We start from the raw sequence: 17,774 nt of genomic DNA, 5'->3' as shown, positions 1-17,774 counted from the left end.
TTCTCTTTTCTGCCCATGTTTGCATATGTGTATCACGTGTGCATGCTAGCGTGGGCGTGTCGTATATCCATAGGCATTAACCGAATTAGAGTTTAAGTAAGTTTTAGTAAATTTCATTTTTCTCCTTGAAAACCTGGTTGTGCTCATTTCTTGGCCTTATAATTGGAAAGTGCTGAACAAGGATTCACCAAGGGGGAGCTTAAAACACAGTGTGTTTAAAATTAAACCCTGTTACAATAAGACCAGATGAAGGCTGAAAAGACCCTGAGACACCTTTCTCACCTGGTCATAACAATGGCAAAGGTGACAGATGGCACAATCAAAGAACAAAGCCTTTAGTCACTTCCCCTAACATCTGCTCATTGTTTCTTCCCCTCACCACTTTTCTTTGAGAAGCACCCTGTGATATTTGCTCCATTAAAGGTGCTGAGAGTGCTCGTTTTCGATCTGATGCTTTTGAAAACATTCCTATTTTGACTAAATTTCTTCAAATTATTTTTCTTCAAGTGTGATGGTTTCCACTTAAAAGTACTATTGAGTAAATCAGCGGGAAATGAAGAAAGGTCTGAATATTATGACAGTGTTGCTGTGTGTTACTATTAAGCTGAGATTCACAAAATTAATACCTAATATTACAATTCAGATGTGCTGCTCTATCTGAACAATAAATGAAAGCTGGCCTTGTACCTTGTTAGGTTTTGAGTTTTCCTTTAGAATACTTGCAACATTAAACTTTTGAGCTGTCTTCTGCCACCCCACCCACTTGAAAAATTGTGTATAATTTTATTATTGTACTTAAGTCATAATTACTTAAACAATAGAGTATTTATCCATCATTTCATACAATCAAGTGTACCTTTCTAACGTAGTTACTTATTAAGCCACTTGCTGTTGATGCCCTGTCAATAAATTCTAGCTAATGCAAGTGCTAAAATTACTCTTGTGTTGGGCTCTATTACATGATTGCAGAGCTTAAAGGTACAAGTATTTTGTCAGCACTGCTTGACCTGTTCTGTCAGGCACACAGGGCTGAAAGCATTGTGTGTTTAATTACACAGTAGAAGGATTTATAGTGCCTTTGTGAGTAAGTGAGTAATGGCTGTTGACAGCATAAGTGGAAAACTCGTGTCTCTGGAACTGTCCTACTGGCTCAATGACCTGAACAGTTGTATTATTGTCACAAAGCTCTGGTACATTTTTAGCTGAAGCAAGTGATAATTATTGGTCCCTTTTATGCAGCAAATACCTACAAAAACACTAGTGTCAGCAACTACTCCAAGTTTCTGCTTGTTCAGCATTAGAAGGCTTTTAAAAGAAAAAAGAATTCCTGGTGTAGTATTTTCCAAACCCAAGTAGTAGTGTTTAATAGTTGAACTGTTGCCATAAGTTTTTCTTGTTTTAGAGATCATTGTAAACCGAAATACATGGTAAATGGATAGAATTTTGAACCCTATTCTCTCTAAGCACCAATTTAAAAATCACATGTACTAAGAATAGAATTTGACTAATTCAGTCAACCCTGACGACAGTGCTCATTTTGCTAAGAGTTGTTACAGATCTGCAGAAAATTTGTAGCCAGATGCAGTACTGGCTTACTCTGATAGGTTCAAATCCTAAAGAATTTCTGATGCCTGATTATAGTTCTTCACACTGTCTTATGATGGATGTGGAAGGCTGGTTACCTTCTTGTCCCCAATCTGGTACTGGCAGAACTACCATGAAGGTCTGCAGCTTAGAATGCAATGTGGTCAGTAGAACAAAGGCTCCATTAAGGTGATGCTGATGTCACAGAATGAATTGTTAACTGCTTCTATGCAATTATATGAGCTATCAAAGGGATATAGGATCATGCATAGGTTAGGACACAGCTTTTATCTCTGAATCATGACTCCTGCCCATATCAATCGGGTGAAAGCTTCAGGTGGCTGTAAGTGGCTTCTTCGCAATGAGTTTGTTTAGTCTAAGTTTGTTTGTCCATAACATTATACTGCATATAGTGACTAAAAAAGACCACATTTAGATTTAGAAAAAAAATCATACCAGTGCAGTAGCTGGAGCAGAGTAGAACAAGACTCGTCCAGCAGCCAACCTCACTTGGTGTTTCACATTGATGGTATCCCCAAAATTGTTGCATTCCGTTTTCATTGACATCCCTTAATTTCTGTGCGTTTACACATGCAAGCATGTCCACAAACAAAGGAAATAAGTGGTGAGTATTTTGAATGCAAAGTCAGATCGAGTTTGTTTATCCATTCACCTCATCCACATTAAGTCTACCTCAAGAACTCTGGGTTCTGGTATCAAATGTGTCAAGGGAGAAGACAAATCCCCCAAGTGTAACTCCTCACTAGGGAACCATCTGGGTTTTATTTCCCTGCTTGTGCCTGGAAGTGAATTATGTCTACATTTGGGTCACTGAACTGAGTTACGTCACCTAGTTCGTATTGAATGAGTTCACCTTACCAACAATCGATTAGGATACTTTTTATATCCATTCTTGGGATGAGTGTCGCTGGCAAGGCCAGCATTTATTGCTGTTCCCTAATTGCTCTTCAAAAGGCAATGGTGAGCTGTCTTTTTGAACCGTTGCGGTCCATCTGGTGTATATACACCTGCAATGCTATTAGTGAGCGAGTTCCAGGATTTTGACCCAATGACAGTGAAGGAATGATATAGTTCCAAGCCAGGATGGTGTGTAATTTGGAGGGGAAGTTGCAGGTGATGGTGTTCCCATGCGCCTGCTGCCCTGTTCTTCTAGATGGTAGAGGTTGTAGAGTTAGAAGGTGCTGTCAAAAAAGCCTTGGTAAATTGTTGCAGTGCATCTTGTAGTTGTGCCGGTCTTGGATGATATCGAGCTTATTTAGTGTTGGAGCTGCACTCATTCAGGCAAGTGGGGAGTATTCCATCACACTCAGGACCTGTGCCTTGTAAATGGTGGACAGGTTTTGAGGAGTCAGGAGAATTCCCAGCTGCAGAATTCCCAGCCTCTTAGCTGCTCTTGTAGCCATAGAATTTATCCAGCTGGTCCAGTTAAGTTTCTGGTCAATGGTAGCCCCCAGGATGATGATGGTGAGTGAATTAACCTTTTTTTTTACCAAATCATCAAAGAAGTCAGACAGTAAATCATGAACTATGTGTTTACTTCAAAACTGCAATTATTACTACTTAAAATTAAACATTGTGTGTACAAATAATAGGAGAGTTAAATAGTTGTCGAAATGTTCACCTAGCAATTTGAATAACAAATGATTCAGAGTGACTTAACAAGTGGCTACAAAGGCAGCTCAATGCAATTCAGTGTTAGCTGGATTGCTATTAGATTATCGTTGAGTTCCGTGTCACATTAATCTAGAATAACATTTCTTGAACAGCTGACAAATTAACAGAATTGGATAACTAGACTAATGAATAAATTAGTCTATTTGGTGGTCGGCAATGTTTCCAGAGTGCATACAAACTTGTCCTCATGAGCGGCATGGTTCAGTACATCACTTTCCTTCCCTCGGATGATGGCGTTGTCCTGCGATGTCAAACTGATGAACTGGCTTTTTTTATTGTTGCACTTGGACTCTTGATTCTGGTTGAATTCACTTATACACTAGCAACAGTATCTAAGCCAGGTGGCTTAACCTCCACCTTTCTTGATCTTAGACAACTTGTACAATTAAGTGACGCACTTATTTTTTGCTCTAACTGGCTCTATAGCTGTACAATTTGACTTGTAAGCCCTCTTATTCTCTGTCCTAGATATGCCTCGTACTCGTACAGGTATGAATATATAAATCCTTTTGGCTTGTGTGACTTTAGAAGCCTTCATGGCTATAGTTAGTTTCGATTTCCTAGTATTCGGTTTAACTATCGACGCTATTTTGGACACCTTTAAGCTGGAACTCCATTTGGAGAACATTTTCAGAAAATTTACAGGGCATTTTCTTTACTCTGTAGTGCTTAGAGAGTGGTGTAATTAAGCATGAATAGACTACATTCTAATTGCTATCTATTTTAAGTAAGGTAGCATTTGTTTTTAATCGGAAAGACTTTTTTTAATATATGTGAATGTGAAATTTAATCTGTCTGAAACTAATACCTGTTTTACTGTAAGAGTTTTTCAATGTTCTATTTAATCTTCCCAATTGTTTTATTTGGTTTGGGGCAAGGGAGCAAGAGGGTAAATGTGATTGCCTAATGGTTATGTTTCTGGAAATATAATTTGTGTCAGATATCAGTTCAGTTCCAAAAATAGTCACTTATTTAGAAACTTTTTTGGCTGTGCTAGTGATTTTTTTAAATAACATTGGGCCAACGATAAAAATACTAGAACTCATTAAAAAGACATGAATATTGAAGAATTTCCACAATTGGGAAGATCGGATAAGTCCTAAGCAGCAATTGAATATCTGGACAATTCTAGTTGTGCACAGCATGAAGCTGAAATTAGCAAGTGTATTATGCGAAACTGATATGATGACATTATAGCAAGACATTTATTAAGATTCACCAGGTGCAAAAAAAAATTGTGAAACTCTGAACTGGATTTTGTAGTTGGTGGTAAATGAACAGCGCTTACGACAACTCATAGACTTTTAATGGGCTTTTCTGCAGCAAATTATGATGATTAGAAAGCCATTTCAGTGCAGTGCCCTTCACAGAGGATATGGGACCTGTGTGAACAGGGCAAATGACAGTGTGCATCTTCAGCCAATCACATTAAAGAATCCTTACTCAGGCATGCATGGTCTAAAGCAAGTAGTGTAAGTTAAAATATTTAATTATAAATGGTGAAAGAAAGATGGCTTTAAGAGAGATGAGACAAAGTAAAACAAAAAGAGCTCCCGATGATGTCATCTGCGCATGCGCCAATCAGTCCTGGCAATACGGAACGCAGCACATGCGCAGAGAGTAGGAGCCAATCTGCACATGTGCTCAGTCTGATGATGTCAACTGCCGGCTGCGTTGTCAATAATCATTGAAAATTAATTTACACTTGAATGGACAGTCCTAGCTTTTTCTGATGTGTTTAGTGCGTTTCCGGTGGATAAGTACCACAACTGCATGCCCTTCATGTGTTTGAATGCCGAGTCTCTGGGTAAGGTACTGGTGTAGCAAAGCTTCTGGAAGAGCAATGCAAATTGGACAGCAGCTTCCTGATTTCAGTGTTAAGCTGCACATGTGTGGATGCTGGAAGTTGCTGTCTGATTTACTCCATAATGGTGAACGCTGATAGCCGCAGGTTTATTCTTACTGCAGAATCAGAGCTTATGTGTTTTGACGTGCTGATAAGTATGATATGCTTATCCTTTCTAACAATTTATTTGCGTGCTCCACACTATGCAGTTCATATTTTGTCTTGTGTGCCATTGTTACCTGTACCAATAAAATATTGAATTGGAGTCACTAATGTAGGAAATGTGGCAACCAATTTGCACACTAAGAAAAAGTAAGGTTTGCATTTATATAGTGCCTTTCAGAGTAACAGGATGTCTCAAAGCACTTTTCAGCCAATAAAGTACTTTTAAAGTCACTATTGTTACAACTGAGGTGGGAGGAGTGCACTGTTTATTCTAGTCCCACTTCTCCACAGGTCACAAGATATATCTAAATTTTCCCATTTACTGATACAATCAATCATGTACTCTATTTTTCCCAGAATAAAACACACCAACCAGGTTTCTTTAATAAACAACAAAATTATCTGTTTATTATAAAATAAGTCTTAACCAGTAATGAAGTAAAGCATAAACACACAGATTGAAATGTTAAAGTTCCCTTTTTACCTTAGCCTCCCCCTCCCCGGTGAACCGAACAGCAGATGAGATTTTGTTTTTGTCCATGGAATGTGGGTGCCACTGGCTAGGACAGCATTTATTATCCCTCCCTAATTGCCCTTGAGAAGGTGGTGGTGAGCTGCTGCCATGAACCGCTGGTTCACCCACAGTGCTGTTAAGGGAGTTTCAGGATTGTGACCCAGCGACAGTGAAGGAACGGTGATATAGTTCCAAGTCAGGATGGTGTGTGGCTTGAAGGGGGACTTGCAGGTGGTGGAGTTCCCATGCATCTGCAGCCCTTGTCCTCCTAGCTGGTGGAGGTCGCTGTTTTGGAAGGTGCTGTCTAAGGAGCCTTAGTACATTGCTGCAGTGTATCTTGTAGATGGTACACACTGCTGCCACTGTGCGCCAGTGGTGGAGGGAATGAATGTTTGTCGATGGGGTGCCAGTCAGGCAGACTGTTTTGTCCTGGATGGTGTCCAGCTAATTGAGTGTTGTTGGAGCTGCACCCATCCAGGCAAGTGGAGACTAAACCATCACACTCCTGACTTGTGCCTTGTAGATGGTGGATAGGCTTTGGGGAGTCAGGAGGTGATTTGCTCCCCGCAGAATTCCCAGCCTCTGACCTGCTCTTCTAGCCACAGTATTTACGTGGCTGCTCCAGTTCAACTTCTGGTTAATGGCAGCCCCCAAGATGTTGATAGTGGGGGATTCAGTGATGGTAATGTCATTGAGCATTAAGGAGAGATGGTTAGTCTTGTTTGAGATGGTCATTGGCTGGCACTTGTGTGGCACGAATGTTATTTCTAACCATCTCTCCTTGTTGCTCAATGACATTACCATGTTGTGTTCCAAAGCTGGCGTACAGTCTGGCCTCCAAGTACACATAGACTGGTCACTGGGATCTTTTAGAACAGTTCTTTTTCAGGCGGCTTCAAGAATTGATTTAGCAGGCTTTTCTTCAAAGATAGGAGACGAGATGAGTTGACGCAGTGGACTTCTCAGGATCTTTGAGAGGTGTGCAGGTGTGCTGTGGTCCTCTCTCCTTCCTTGGGAATTCTCTTCTCTCCTTGGAAGTCCTCTCCCTTTTTATACAGTTCAACCCAACTCGAAACAATTCAAAAGCGAAACCGCCAACAGGAGGTCAACGTTTGGACCTCTATCAATCTTGACCTGTCACTTCTTTGTAAACAACTTATCCAGGTGTCCAAAGTTCTTTGTTGTCTATTGAGCTGGAAGTCATGTGGTTTCCCAGAAAGGCTTGTTTTCCTCAGAAGACCGCTCCGTGCCCCTTTTTTTTTTTAAAAAAAAAGAAATATTTCCAGGTACTGTTTTTTTCAAAGTCAAGTGGCCTTTATGCGACCTCCTTTGAAAACCCCAAAGTTTAGCATTCCTTTAATCTTTCAAAAATGAATCCTCAAAAAATATATTTAACAAAACACAGAGGCACTTTCGAAACAATATTGTAATGTAGGAAACATAATAGCCAATTTGCACACAGCAAGCACCCAAAACAGCAATGAGGTAATGAGCAGATCACTTTTTTTTAGTGATGTTGGTTGAGAGTTAAATATTGGCCATGACACCAGGAATAAAGTCCCTGCTCTTTGGAATAGTGCCAAAGGATATTTTACGTCAATCCAAATGCAGCAAGACCTGGACAACATCCAGGCTTGGGCTGATAAGTGGTAAGTAACATTAGTGCCACATAAGTGCCGGGCAAGACCATCTCAAACAAAAGAGAATCTAACTAACCATCTCTCCTTAATCCTTAATGCTTAATGGCATTACCATCACTGAATACCCCACTATCAACATCTTGGGGGTTACCATTGACCAGAAGTTGAACTGGAGCAACCACATAAATACTGCGGCTACAAGAGCAGGTCAGAGGCTGGGAATTCTGCGGTGAGTAACTCAACTCATCACTCCCCAGTGCCTGTCCACCATCTATAAGGCACAAGTCAGGAGTATGATGGAATACTGTCCACTTGTGTGGATGGGAGCAGCTCCAACAATACTCAAGAGGCTTGACCCCATCCAGGGCAAAGCAAAGCAACCCGTTTGATTGGCTCCCACCTTCAACATTCACTTCCTTCACCACCGATGCACGGTAGCAGCAGTGTCTACCATCTACAAGATGCACTGCAGAAACCCACCAAGAATCCGCCGACAGCACCTTCCAAACCCGCAACTTTACCATCTAGAAGAACAAGGGCTGCAGAGGCATGGGAACACCACCACCTACAAGTTCTGCTCCAAGCCCCACACCATCCTGACTTGGAACTACATCGCCATTCCTTCGCTGTTGCTGGGTCAAAATCCTGGAACTCACTTTCTAATAGCACAGTTGGTGTACCTACACTCCACCATCTTCTCTGGGGAAATTAGGGATGAGCAATAAATGCTGGTCTAGCCAGCGATGCCCACATCCCATTAACTAATTTTTAAAAAAAAATCTAAGGGCAGGCAGGGCTTCATTTTAGAGTCTCATTTTAAAGATGGCAGTTCCAACAGTACAGCACTCCCTTAGTGCTTCACTGGGATTGTCAGCCTAGTGCTCAAGTCTCTGGAGTGGGATTTGAACCCACAACCACTGAGAGCCAAGAGTGCTACCAACTGAGCTATGCTCTTATATTTTTTTTTCTTCCATTATAATCTAGCATTTAGAAAGAAACCCTTGGATCTAGCCTACACTGAATTTGATTGGTTTCAACCTGTCAGAACAGTCAATAACTGTTCCAATTTGCAATGTGAAAACTCCTAGAAACGTACGAAATTAACTCCACTAGAAATGTCTCTACATTCTCTATTTGGGTTTCAGTAATTTCTCTGCCTAATTAGTTGTGTGTGGTTTGGGTGGTGGGGAAACACATTCAATATGGGAGTCCTTGATGATTACTTGTGAATATGAATGGGATGCCATCTAACAACTTTGTGAATTTGTGACTCCATCATATCTGTAGCACTTATGACTTAATGGTTTCTTTCAGTTAAATGTCAACTCAATGCCTTAGCATGCTCTGTGTTGTCATCATGTGGAGATTGCTTATATATCTAAATATGCTGTTCATTTTTCAATGCAGTTTTTTTATTTTTCCAGGTTCAGTGAAGATGTTATTTGCCTGTTCCTTCCATTGCTCAGCTTCTGAGTTTGCCTGTGTTGTGAATAAAATGGCAGTTCATGGCTGCACCCAAGACTGAGGAGTGTTCTGTAGATCCTAGTTGCAAAAACCACCACAAGACTTCACTGAATTCCAGTTCAAAATCCCTCTATTCTGTTCAACTGCTGGAGGGTAGGCCAGCTTATTCTGTTACCCAGCACCCATTATGGGAATGGGATGGCTATAATGTGATTGTACCTGTAAGGAAACAAAATACTTGCTCAGGGACATCTCAACATGTTGCTTGTCACCCTTATCCTTCTCTGCCAGGAGGTAATGGCAAATCAATAACGTCAAGTTCCCATGCTGGTTTTCGTTCTAATGTTTTGATCAGTCCTTTTGAGAAAACACCCATTCATGATCGAGCTGGCCATGGCTACAGATCTTACCAGAGACTTGAGTCCCTGGGTTCACGGTTCAGTGGACTAGGATGTAGAACTACAACATCGACTTCAGCATATGTTAATGACTTTATCCAGTCACTCCCCTCCAGAGCAATCTCTTGTGAAAGCCTGATGAAACCCAACGGTGCCATTACCCCAGTTTCACAGCACTGTGGTTCTCATAGTGCAGGTTGTGAGCCTCTGCTCTTGGGCAAAAATAGCACCAACCATGCAGGTAAACCTACCTCACTATATCGCAAACCATTGCTGAACACAAATGCATTCATGAGACCCACCAGTGCCAAAGTGCCTTTGCACCAAAAATGGGACAAGAATGCCAAGACTACTACTTTAAATGGCAACAATGAGTTTGGAGAGTCAGAAAATGCAGCTAAGCGTAATGGTAGCAGTGCCAGGGCTATCTCTGGAAATGCTGTTCATGTTAGCACAGACCTTAAAATTGAACGATCTTTTCATCAGAGTGAACATTCCCATGGTAACCTGAAGAGTGCTATCAAGCTAACTAAGAGCAATGCTGATGATCCAGAAATGAAGTTTACAGAAGCTATAAAAAGATTATCGGAAGACCGCATTCCAAAGAATAATGTCCACGAGCGATGTGTGACATTTTCAAAAGAAACAGAAGGCTTACCTTTCCAAGGCATTAATTTCCAGAATGGTCCCTTCAGTAGTGCTGCAGGAATGTTGAAAAGAACTGTGCCAAATCTCATTCAAGAGAGGAATAATTTCCAGACAGTCTTAAAAGCTGAGCAGATTTGTACCAATTCTAACTTAGAGCCTGTAGCTAAAGAGAACAGTACAAGTAATGAAAATACCGATGCTCGTACTAACAAAACTCCTGTTGGCATTTTATCCACCAATGTGCACATCCAGAATAATAACCAAGTCAGTTTTGCAGGACCCCCTGGCTTGCATCATGAGTCTGATCAAACCAAGAAGCTGATCTCTGTTTCTGCTCCTAAAACAAATGTTGGCTCAGTCACGCTACAGATAGCTGCCATGCAGCTCAAGTGTGCAAATAAGATTGAAAAGGCACTGGAAAAGCCGAAGAATGAGGCAGGTTCTCAAGACTCTGAGTAAGTACTCTTATTCCGTATTTCCCAACTTGTAATTATGTCATCAGTGCTCCATCAAAAATGATGTCAAGCTGTTGCAAAGAACTGAATAAAATCACCACGTTTTTGTTATTTTTGGGGGTGGGTGGTGACAGACTATCTGAAGTGAGTTGCTGAATCTAATGTTTTTTGCTTAGTTATCACACCTTTAGAGATGCTAGCATGTTTTGGAATGACTGTCTATTTCTGCTGGCATTAATTATAGTACCCTTACTCCATGACTCATAACTTCCTAACTTAAATAGGCATTTGCATGTTTTTAGGCATTGCAGCACATTTTTCGACTGTTAAAATTCAACAATGCCAGTTGAGTTTATGTATTGATCCTATCTAGCTACTTATAGTATATAGGATTTCAAAATGCTTGTGTTTTTGTGCCCACCTGTCTAGTAACACCTAATGCTTCTCACAAATTTTGTAGAACATGTACTGGCTTGTTTTCTCATAGGGACTATTTTTACTTTGCAAGGAAACCTAGGCAAAGGGCCTACGTCTGGAGTGCAGTGCACTATCAAAGTTAAAAAATGTTCGGGGTGGGGGGGAAGGGAAAGTAATCAAGATGCAAGGTTTGCTTGATGAGCTTGCAGTTATGTTGCATTATCAGTTCTTTGTTAGATATATCTTGATAGATATTGTGTACAGTTTTCTAGCATGTTTCCACTCTGGACCCTCCAGCAAAAGAAAAACAATCAAAAGGAAACTACCTCCACACGCTGCCATATCCAATTTATGAACATCTGAGGGTGAATATAAATAGTAAAATCGGAGTGCAAACGTCCCATGCCAAAAGTGCAAAAATAAAAGTTTAGCTGTTTATATTATTTGAGCCCCTGGGTAACATTACTTTCTTGTAATCACTGCCAGGCATCAGTTATTCTGTACTGTAACATGTCTGTTTCATAACCAGCTAGCCTATTTGAAGATATAGTAGTGATAGAAATTTCCACATTCTTCTTTCAACTGTTAACTGTTGGCATGTTCTACATTGGCGTAGTTAACGTTGGAAAATATTGGCTCATTGCTTGGGGCATGATTTTATAAATGCTGGCTGCCTCCTGGTTCTTCACCCTTGAGAACCTCCTTGACGGTGAGTGAGTTGGCTGGCTCCTTGGCCACAGTAGATATTACAGATGAGCTTGATCCTTTCCTCACTCCCCATCCATAAGTGTACTTCCTGTAATGGTATAGAACAGGAAGTCTGACCAATCTTCCCTACTGTAGCTCAGAGGTACTGAACCAATTGTAGTACATCCATTACTACCCCTTCTGAGATTGGCTAACTCAGAACATCAAGTTCTGCTATGTGAAGGCATGATCGAACTTAGCTGTGATGCACCAGCCTTCTTCCAAACCTCCCTGTATTTTTGCATCCTAGGAAGGTGCACTGAAACCGTGCATGTTATTTTATTTTGGCCATAGACATTATTCTGACATCCTGAAGTGAAAAAACCTTTTTTAAAATGAAACTTGTAAGTGACGACTTCCCATGAGTAGACTCAAAATGTTTGTTTCGCTACCAAACAAAAGCAAAATCTTGATGCTGGAAATCTGAAATAAAAACAAAAATGCTCAGATGGTTTGACAGCAACTGTTTTTTCCAGTTTAGGGCTCAAGTTAACAACAGATGGCTCAACGTATTTAGTGAATAGCAGAGCTGTACAAGCTGCCAGTTTGCTGTTCAGTCCACAGTCTGTGCTGAACTCTGCTGGGTGACTAGAATGGCCTCAGTACCTTGACTTAGAGATTACAACTCCCAATCACTATCCAGCAGACTGATGACTGAGTGTGTGTCTGCTACAGGAGAGCAAGATTGACCTCAACGCAATGCTTTCTCCCCTCCCCTCCCCTCCCAGCAGTCAAATAGCCTGTCAAGAGGCAAAGCTTATACTGTGGCAAGAGGATGGAGGGTATCCAGCACAAGTCAATTTCTCAAAGGGAAGAGGAATATAAAGTTTATAGAGACAATTGCAGGTATTGGATACCACATAGCGCTTAGGAATGCACTAAAAATATATCTTAAAATCAGCCAGAGAACACCATATCATGTCAGCATGACAGGTCTATTTCCCACAGCCATCTTACTCCTGTTAATCTGGCCTGAATTGAAACCGAGGACCCAATGTGAAGTGAGCACATACTTAATGTACTGTACGCTGGTCCCTGAAGCGTTTTTTTAATTGTTGCCAAACCAAACTCTCCGTGAAAGTGAAATGCACTCTTGCCTGATATACCAAAGTGTGAGCGTGCACAATTATCCTGCATTTTCCTACATGATAAGTTCCTTATCTTGACTATATGACTATGACTTAATGCCATTCAGGTGAGCACCAAACATAGTTAAGAGATTCTCCTCCTTTACTACCCATGCCAAAAAAGAATCACATCAAAACACCAATCACCCAAGACTGCTATTGTGCAGTTGCTTCTAGCCAACCAGAGAGATTCCCTCCCATTTGTCCTGGAAAATACATGGAGGAGACATTGGTTTTAAAAGAAAAGGTTGGTCGTATTTAGCACAGCCTGCATCATAGCTTTACAAAACCATGCTCTGTTCCTTAACAGGGAACGCATTGATGAGGAAGAGTTTGCAGATGGATTGGAGGATACCAGCAGCCAGGAATGTGATGGTAAGTTCAATGCACCCATGTCCTTCAGTAATGAATGTTTTCTTGTCTGTGGGTTCCTCCTTTGTTCCTGAAAACATGGCATTGCATGACACTTCTGTAGCCATTGACACACATTTGAACACTTTTTTTTTGTTACAAGACGCCTTATGAAAAGTGAGGCTAATGGAACAGCTGGGGACAAGCTTATCGGCAGTTTCTGTGATTTTTGCTTTAAGTCTTTCTTGTCTCTTGTTTCAGCTTTAGTCTGATTTTATTCAAAAGAAATGTTTAGTCCCACTTTCAGTCTAGACTTTGTTCCCAGATTTTAATCATGGTCGTGGGAAAACTAAGTCAAAATTTGTTTATTGCTTTCCATAATTTAATTCTAGACTTTTAAGGATTTTTCTCCAAAAGAACTATAAGTTACTGTATTTCACTTTTCACATAGCTCAGGAGGCCATAGGAAAGGGTGAGAAATAATAAACCGGGGCTCAAATGACAATTAAGGTCTTCCTATGTTTCATTTTCTCATGGGTTTCAAAACTTACACACTACCCACAAGTGTTATTCCTAGAAATGTATATTTTTTTTCTTCTTACCTCTAAACTTTAAAACTAAATATCTTATGCAGCTTAAAATCTAAATTAGTTAACTGACATGACTTTAGTCAATGATATTTTAGTCGCCTGAATGCAAGAACATAAATAGGAGCAGCAGTAGGCCTTTTCGCCTTTCAAGCCTGCTCCACTGTTCAGTAAGATCATGTCGATCTTCTATCTCAACACTACGTACCCGTAATATCCCCTTATCACTTGATTCCCAGCCAAGTATCTATCACCCTCTGTCTTGAATATACTGAAGGACTGAGCATCTACAGCCCTATGGGTAGAGAATTCCAAAGATTCACAATCCTCTTGTGAAGAAATTTCTCCTCATCTCAGTCCTAAATAGCCAACCCTAGTTCTAGACTATCCAGGCTGGGGAAACATCCTCCTAAAAGAGCAAAATACTGTGGATGCATTTCCCTTTTGCACTGTTTAGGATAATGTGTGGTTCAGTTGAATATATTTTTCCCTTTTTAAGAAACCTATCCTCTTAGGAGCAACCGAGGGTTGTGCTCATAACTATGTTTAATGTTAGTTTTACTGTATTTAAGGTGCTATATAAATGCTAGTTGTTGTTTCTTTTCAGAAGATTCTGAGTGTTCCACCATCACAGATTCTTCTACTGCATCAACAAATGGTTTATCTAAGTTGGTCATGAATCAACTAAAACCTGAGTCTGCTGATGTCAAGTAAGTTTACCAAAAGTCTTATCCCATTTGACTGCAGACCTTACTGAGATACTTTGCTCTTTTTTCCCCCTTAGTTTTCTCCCAGGAATTCAGTTTACTCCCTCCCCTTCTTCCCACATTCTGTACTTTAAGAGCTATTGTTTTGAAGTGTACTGATTTTTGCATGAGCGCTTATCATTTGTAATCAAGATGCGTATAATTCTTGTCCTTTATTGTCTGAAGATGTAAGATGAAGCCTTTTAACGTTGGACAAAATTGATAAGATTTTCTATTAGGGTGGGAAACTGTTATTAAATTGCAGTTGGGACTTTGTGCAGTTGATTAGATGCTGGCTACTTTTGGAATAAAAGCCATCTGTGCCTGCTGATTTATAAGGAAAACTAATTTTTTTTAATGTACTAGGTGTAGTGCAACCTACACTCATTGCACAGCCTTACCGGCATCTTTTTTGGTTTACATGTGCTTTCAAATGATGATTTGCTATTCAATCACCATAATGGCTTTTTGAAATAAAAATACCACCCCTATTTACAGAATCATAGTTATACAGCACAGGAACAGGCCCTTCGGCCCTTAGTATCTGTGCCAGCTATCAAGCACCTATCTATTCTAATCCCATTTTCCAGTACTTGGCCCGTAGCCTTGTAGGCATTTGGCATTTCAAGTGCACATCTAAATACTTCATAAATGCTGTGAGGGTTCCTGTCTCTACCATCCCTTCAGATATTGTGTTCCAGATTCCAACCAACCTCTGTGTGAAAAGACTTTTCCTCAAATCACCTCTGAACCTCCTGCCCCTTACCTTAAATCTATGCCCCCTGGTTATTGATCCCTTTGCTAAGGGAAAAAGTTTCTTCCTATCTATCCTATCAATGCCCCTCCATAATTTTGTATACCTCAATCATGTCTCCCCACAACCTTCTCTGCTCTAAGGAAAACAACCCTAGCCTATCCAATCTCTCTTCATAGCTGAAATGCTCCAGCCCAGGCAACATCCTGGTGAATCTCCTCTGCACCCTCTCCAGTGCAAACACATCCTTCCTGTAGTGTGGTGCCCAGAACTGTACACAGTGCTCCAACTGTGGCCTAAGCTCCATCATAACCTCCCTGCTCTTCTATGCTTCAGCTAATAAAGGCAAGTATCCCATATGCCTTCCTAATCACCTTATCTACCTGTGCTGCTGCCTTCAGTGATCTATGGACAAGTATACCAAGGTCCCTATGATCTTCTGTACTTCCTAGGATCCTACCATCCATTGTATATTCCCTTGCCTTGTTAGTCCTCCCAAAATGCATCACCTCACACTTCTCAGGATTAAATTCCATTTGCCACTGTTCCACCCATCTATATCAGATGAAAAGTAATCATTTAAAACCTCACCTATGTCCTCCGGCTCTCCACACAGACTGCCGCTCTGGTCCCTAATGGGCCCTACTCTTTCCCTGGTTATCCTCTTGCCCTTGATATACTTATAAAATGCCTTGGGATTTTCCTTTATCTTGCCTGCAAGTGTTTTATCATGTCCCCTCTTTGCTCTCCTAATTACTTTTTTAAGTAACCCCCTATACTTTCTACACTCGCCTAGGGCCTCTGCTGTTTTCAGCCCTTTAAATCTGCCATAAGCCTCCTTTTTTTTTCCCCTTCTACAATCCTCTATATCCCTTGACACCCAGGATTTCCTGGACTTGTTAGTCCTACCCTTCACCTAAATGGGAACATGTTGGCCCTGAACACTCACTATTTCCTTTTTGAATGACTTCCACTGGTCTGATGTAGACTTTTCTACAAGTAGCTCCTCCCAGTCCACTTTGGCCAGATCCTGTTTTATCATACTGAAATCGGCCTTCCCCTAATTCAGTACTTTTATTTCCAGTCCCTCTTTGTCCTTTTCCATAACTGCCTTAAATCTTAGAGTTATGGTCACTATCCCCGTTGCTCCCCCATTGACACTTCTACCACTTGTCTGCCTTCATTCCCTAAGATTAGGTCCAGTACCGCCCCTTCTCTTGTAGACTTTCTACGTTCTGGCTCAAAAATCTCTCCTGTATGCACTTTAAGAATTCCATCCCCTTTAAGCCTATTGCACTAAGACTATCCCAGTTGATATTGGGGAAGTTGGAATCCCCTATTATTATTACCATATTATTTTTACACCTTCTGAGATTTGCCTACATATCTGCTCCTCTATCTCTCCCTGACTGTTTGGAGTTCTGTAGTACACTCCCAGCCCAGTGATTGCCCCCTTTTTGTTGTTAAGTCCTACCCATATGGCCTCATTTGAGGAACCTTCTAAGATACCATTCCTCCTTACTGCAGTAATTGACTCCTTGATCAACATGCAATGCCACCTCCTCTTTTACACTCTCCCTGTCACGCCTGAAGATTCTATACCCTGGAATATTGAGATGCCAGTCCTGCCCTTCCCTCAAACATGTCTCTGTGATAGCAATAGCATCATATTCCCATGTGTTAATCAATGCCCTCAATTCATCTGCCTTACTAGTAAGGCTCCTTGCGTTAAATTAGATGCAATCCAGCCTTGCATTATTCGCTTGTGCTTATAGAAGTGAATGTTCTGTTACTCATCATACAGTCCAAAAGTTGCTGACAATGTGAAAATCTAAATACTTAACTGGAAGGTGGTAGCATTTTAGAGGTGTTTTTAAGATGCATTCTTGCCTGGCTAAATAAGGGACAGTTACGAGAAAAGTTGTGATCTGCATCCTCCTATCACGTTAGCTGCATGAGGTATCTTCCAGCTACCCCCATCTCAATTAAGTGTTTAAAGTTCTGTGTTTTTCCGTGTTGATGTTTTGAAAAATCTTTGTGCCTTTTTTTTTCTAAATCAGCATTGTTCCTTGTGATGGTATTTATAGTACAGTAAGTTTATCATGGTACCCTGCTATGCACCTAAATATTCTCTGTCCTTTTATTTCCACAGGAGTGTTCTTGGTTCTTGCTACCCACAAGGACCTGAATGTAAAATTCAAGTTGTTAAGCCAGCATTGATGAAAAGCCTGTTTCACGAAATGCCTCTGACAATTTACTTTGGGACCTTGAATGAGAAAAGTAAGGGAGAAAGCCTAAATTTACTTGTATTTTTAATTGTTTTAGTAAAGAATATTATATAAATTGATTATGGTGGGGCATTGTTTGAAGACAAAAATAAAATTTGTCTCTTTTTCTGTTACTGTTTGGATCTCATACTTCATCTTTTGTTTTTTTCCCCAGTAAGTTTCCTTCCTTCTGTCATCTTTCTATGTGGCTTTTCCTTCCTCTTTTTAATCTCTCACTGAGACCTAGAGACGCACTTGGAGCACAGAAATTATCTCTCCCTGATGTGAATTCATCCTCAAGCTGCTCCGTAAGGGTTTTAAAAATTTTTAATTTTGGTTCTTGGCATTTTCTGCCCATCCCTAGTTGCC

General features: G+C 40.6%; 1 protein-coding gene across 4 annotated transcripts in view; it reads left to right on the top strand.

The window, feature by feature from the left end:
• Nucleotides 1-17,774, top strand: part of ttll4 (tubulin tyrosine ligase-like family, member 4) — an 88,417-nt gene that overhangs the window by 18,143 nt on the left and 52,500 nt on the right. For 3 of the 4 annotated variants that reach the window (XR_010975294.1, XM_068034823.1, XM_068034821.1), the window contains exons 2-5: nucleotides 8,869-10,409; nucleotides 13,011-13,075; nucleotides 14,246-14,348; nucleotides 17,291-17,418. Coding sequence is in view for 3 of the 4 variants with exons in the window: in XM_068034823.1 (XP_067890924.1) it covers nucleotides 8,950-10,409; nucleotides 13,011-13,075; nucleotides 14,246-14,348; nucleotides 17,291-17,418 (1,756 nt within the window). In the remaining variant the exon portion in view is untranslated. The remainder of the gene's footprint in view (nucleotides 1-8,868; nucleotides 10,410-13,010; nucleotides 13,076-14,245; nucleotides 14,349-17,290; nucleotides 17,419-17,774) is intronic. The other variant, XM_068034822.1, reaches the window with a different exon arrangement.

This window comes from Heterodontus francisci, chromosome 7 (assembly GCF_036365525.1).
Source record: "Heterodontus francisci isolate sHetFra1 chromosome 7, sHetFra1.hap1, whole genome shotgun sequence".
Classification (NCBI taxonomy): Eukaryota; Metazoa; Chordata; class Chondrichthyes; order Heterodontiformes; family Heterodontidae; genus Heterodontus; species Heterodontus francisci.
The sequence above is the reverse complement of the archived record's forward strand: the minus strand, read 5'-3'. Positions and strand labels throughout refer to the sequence as shown.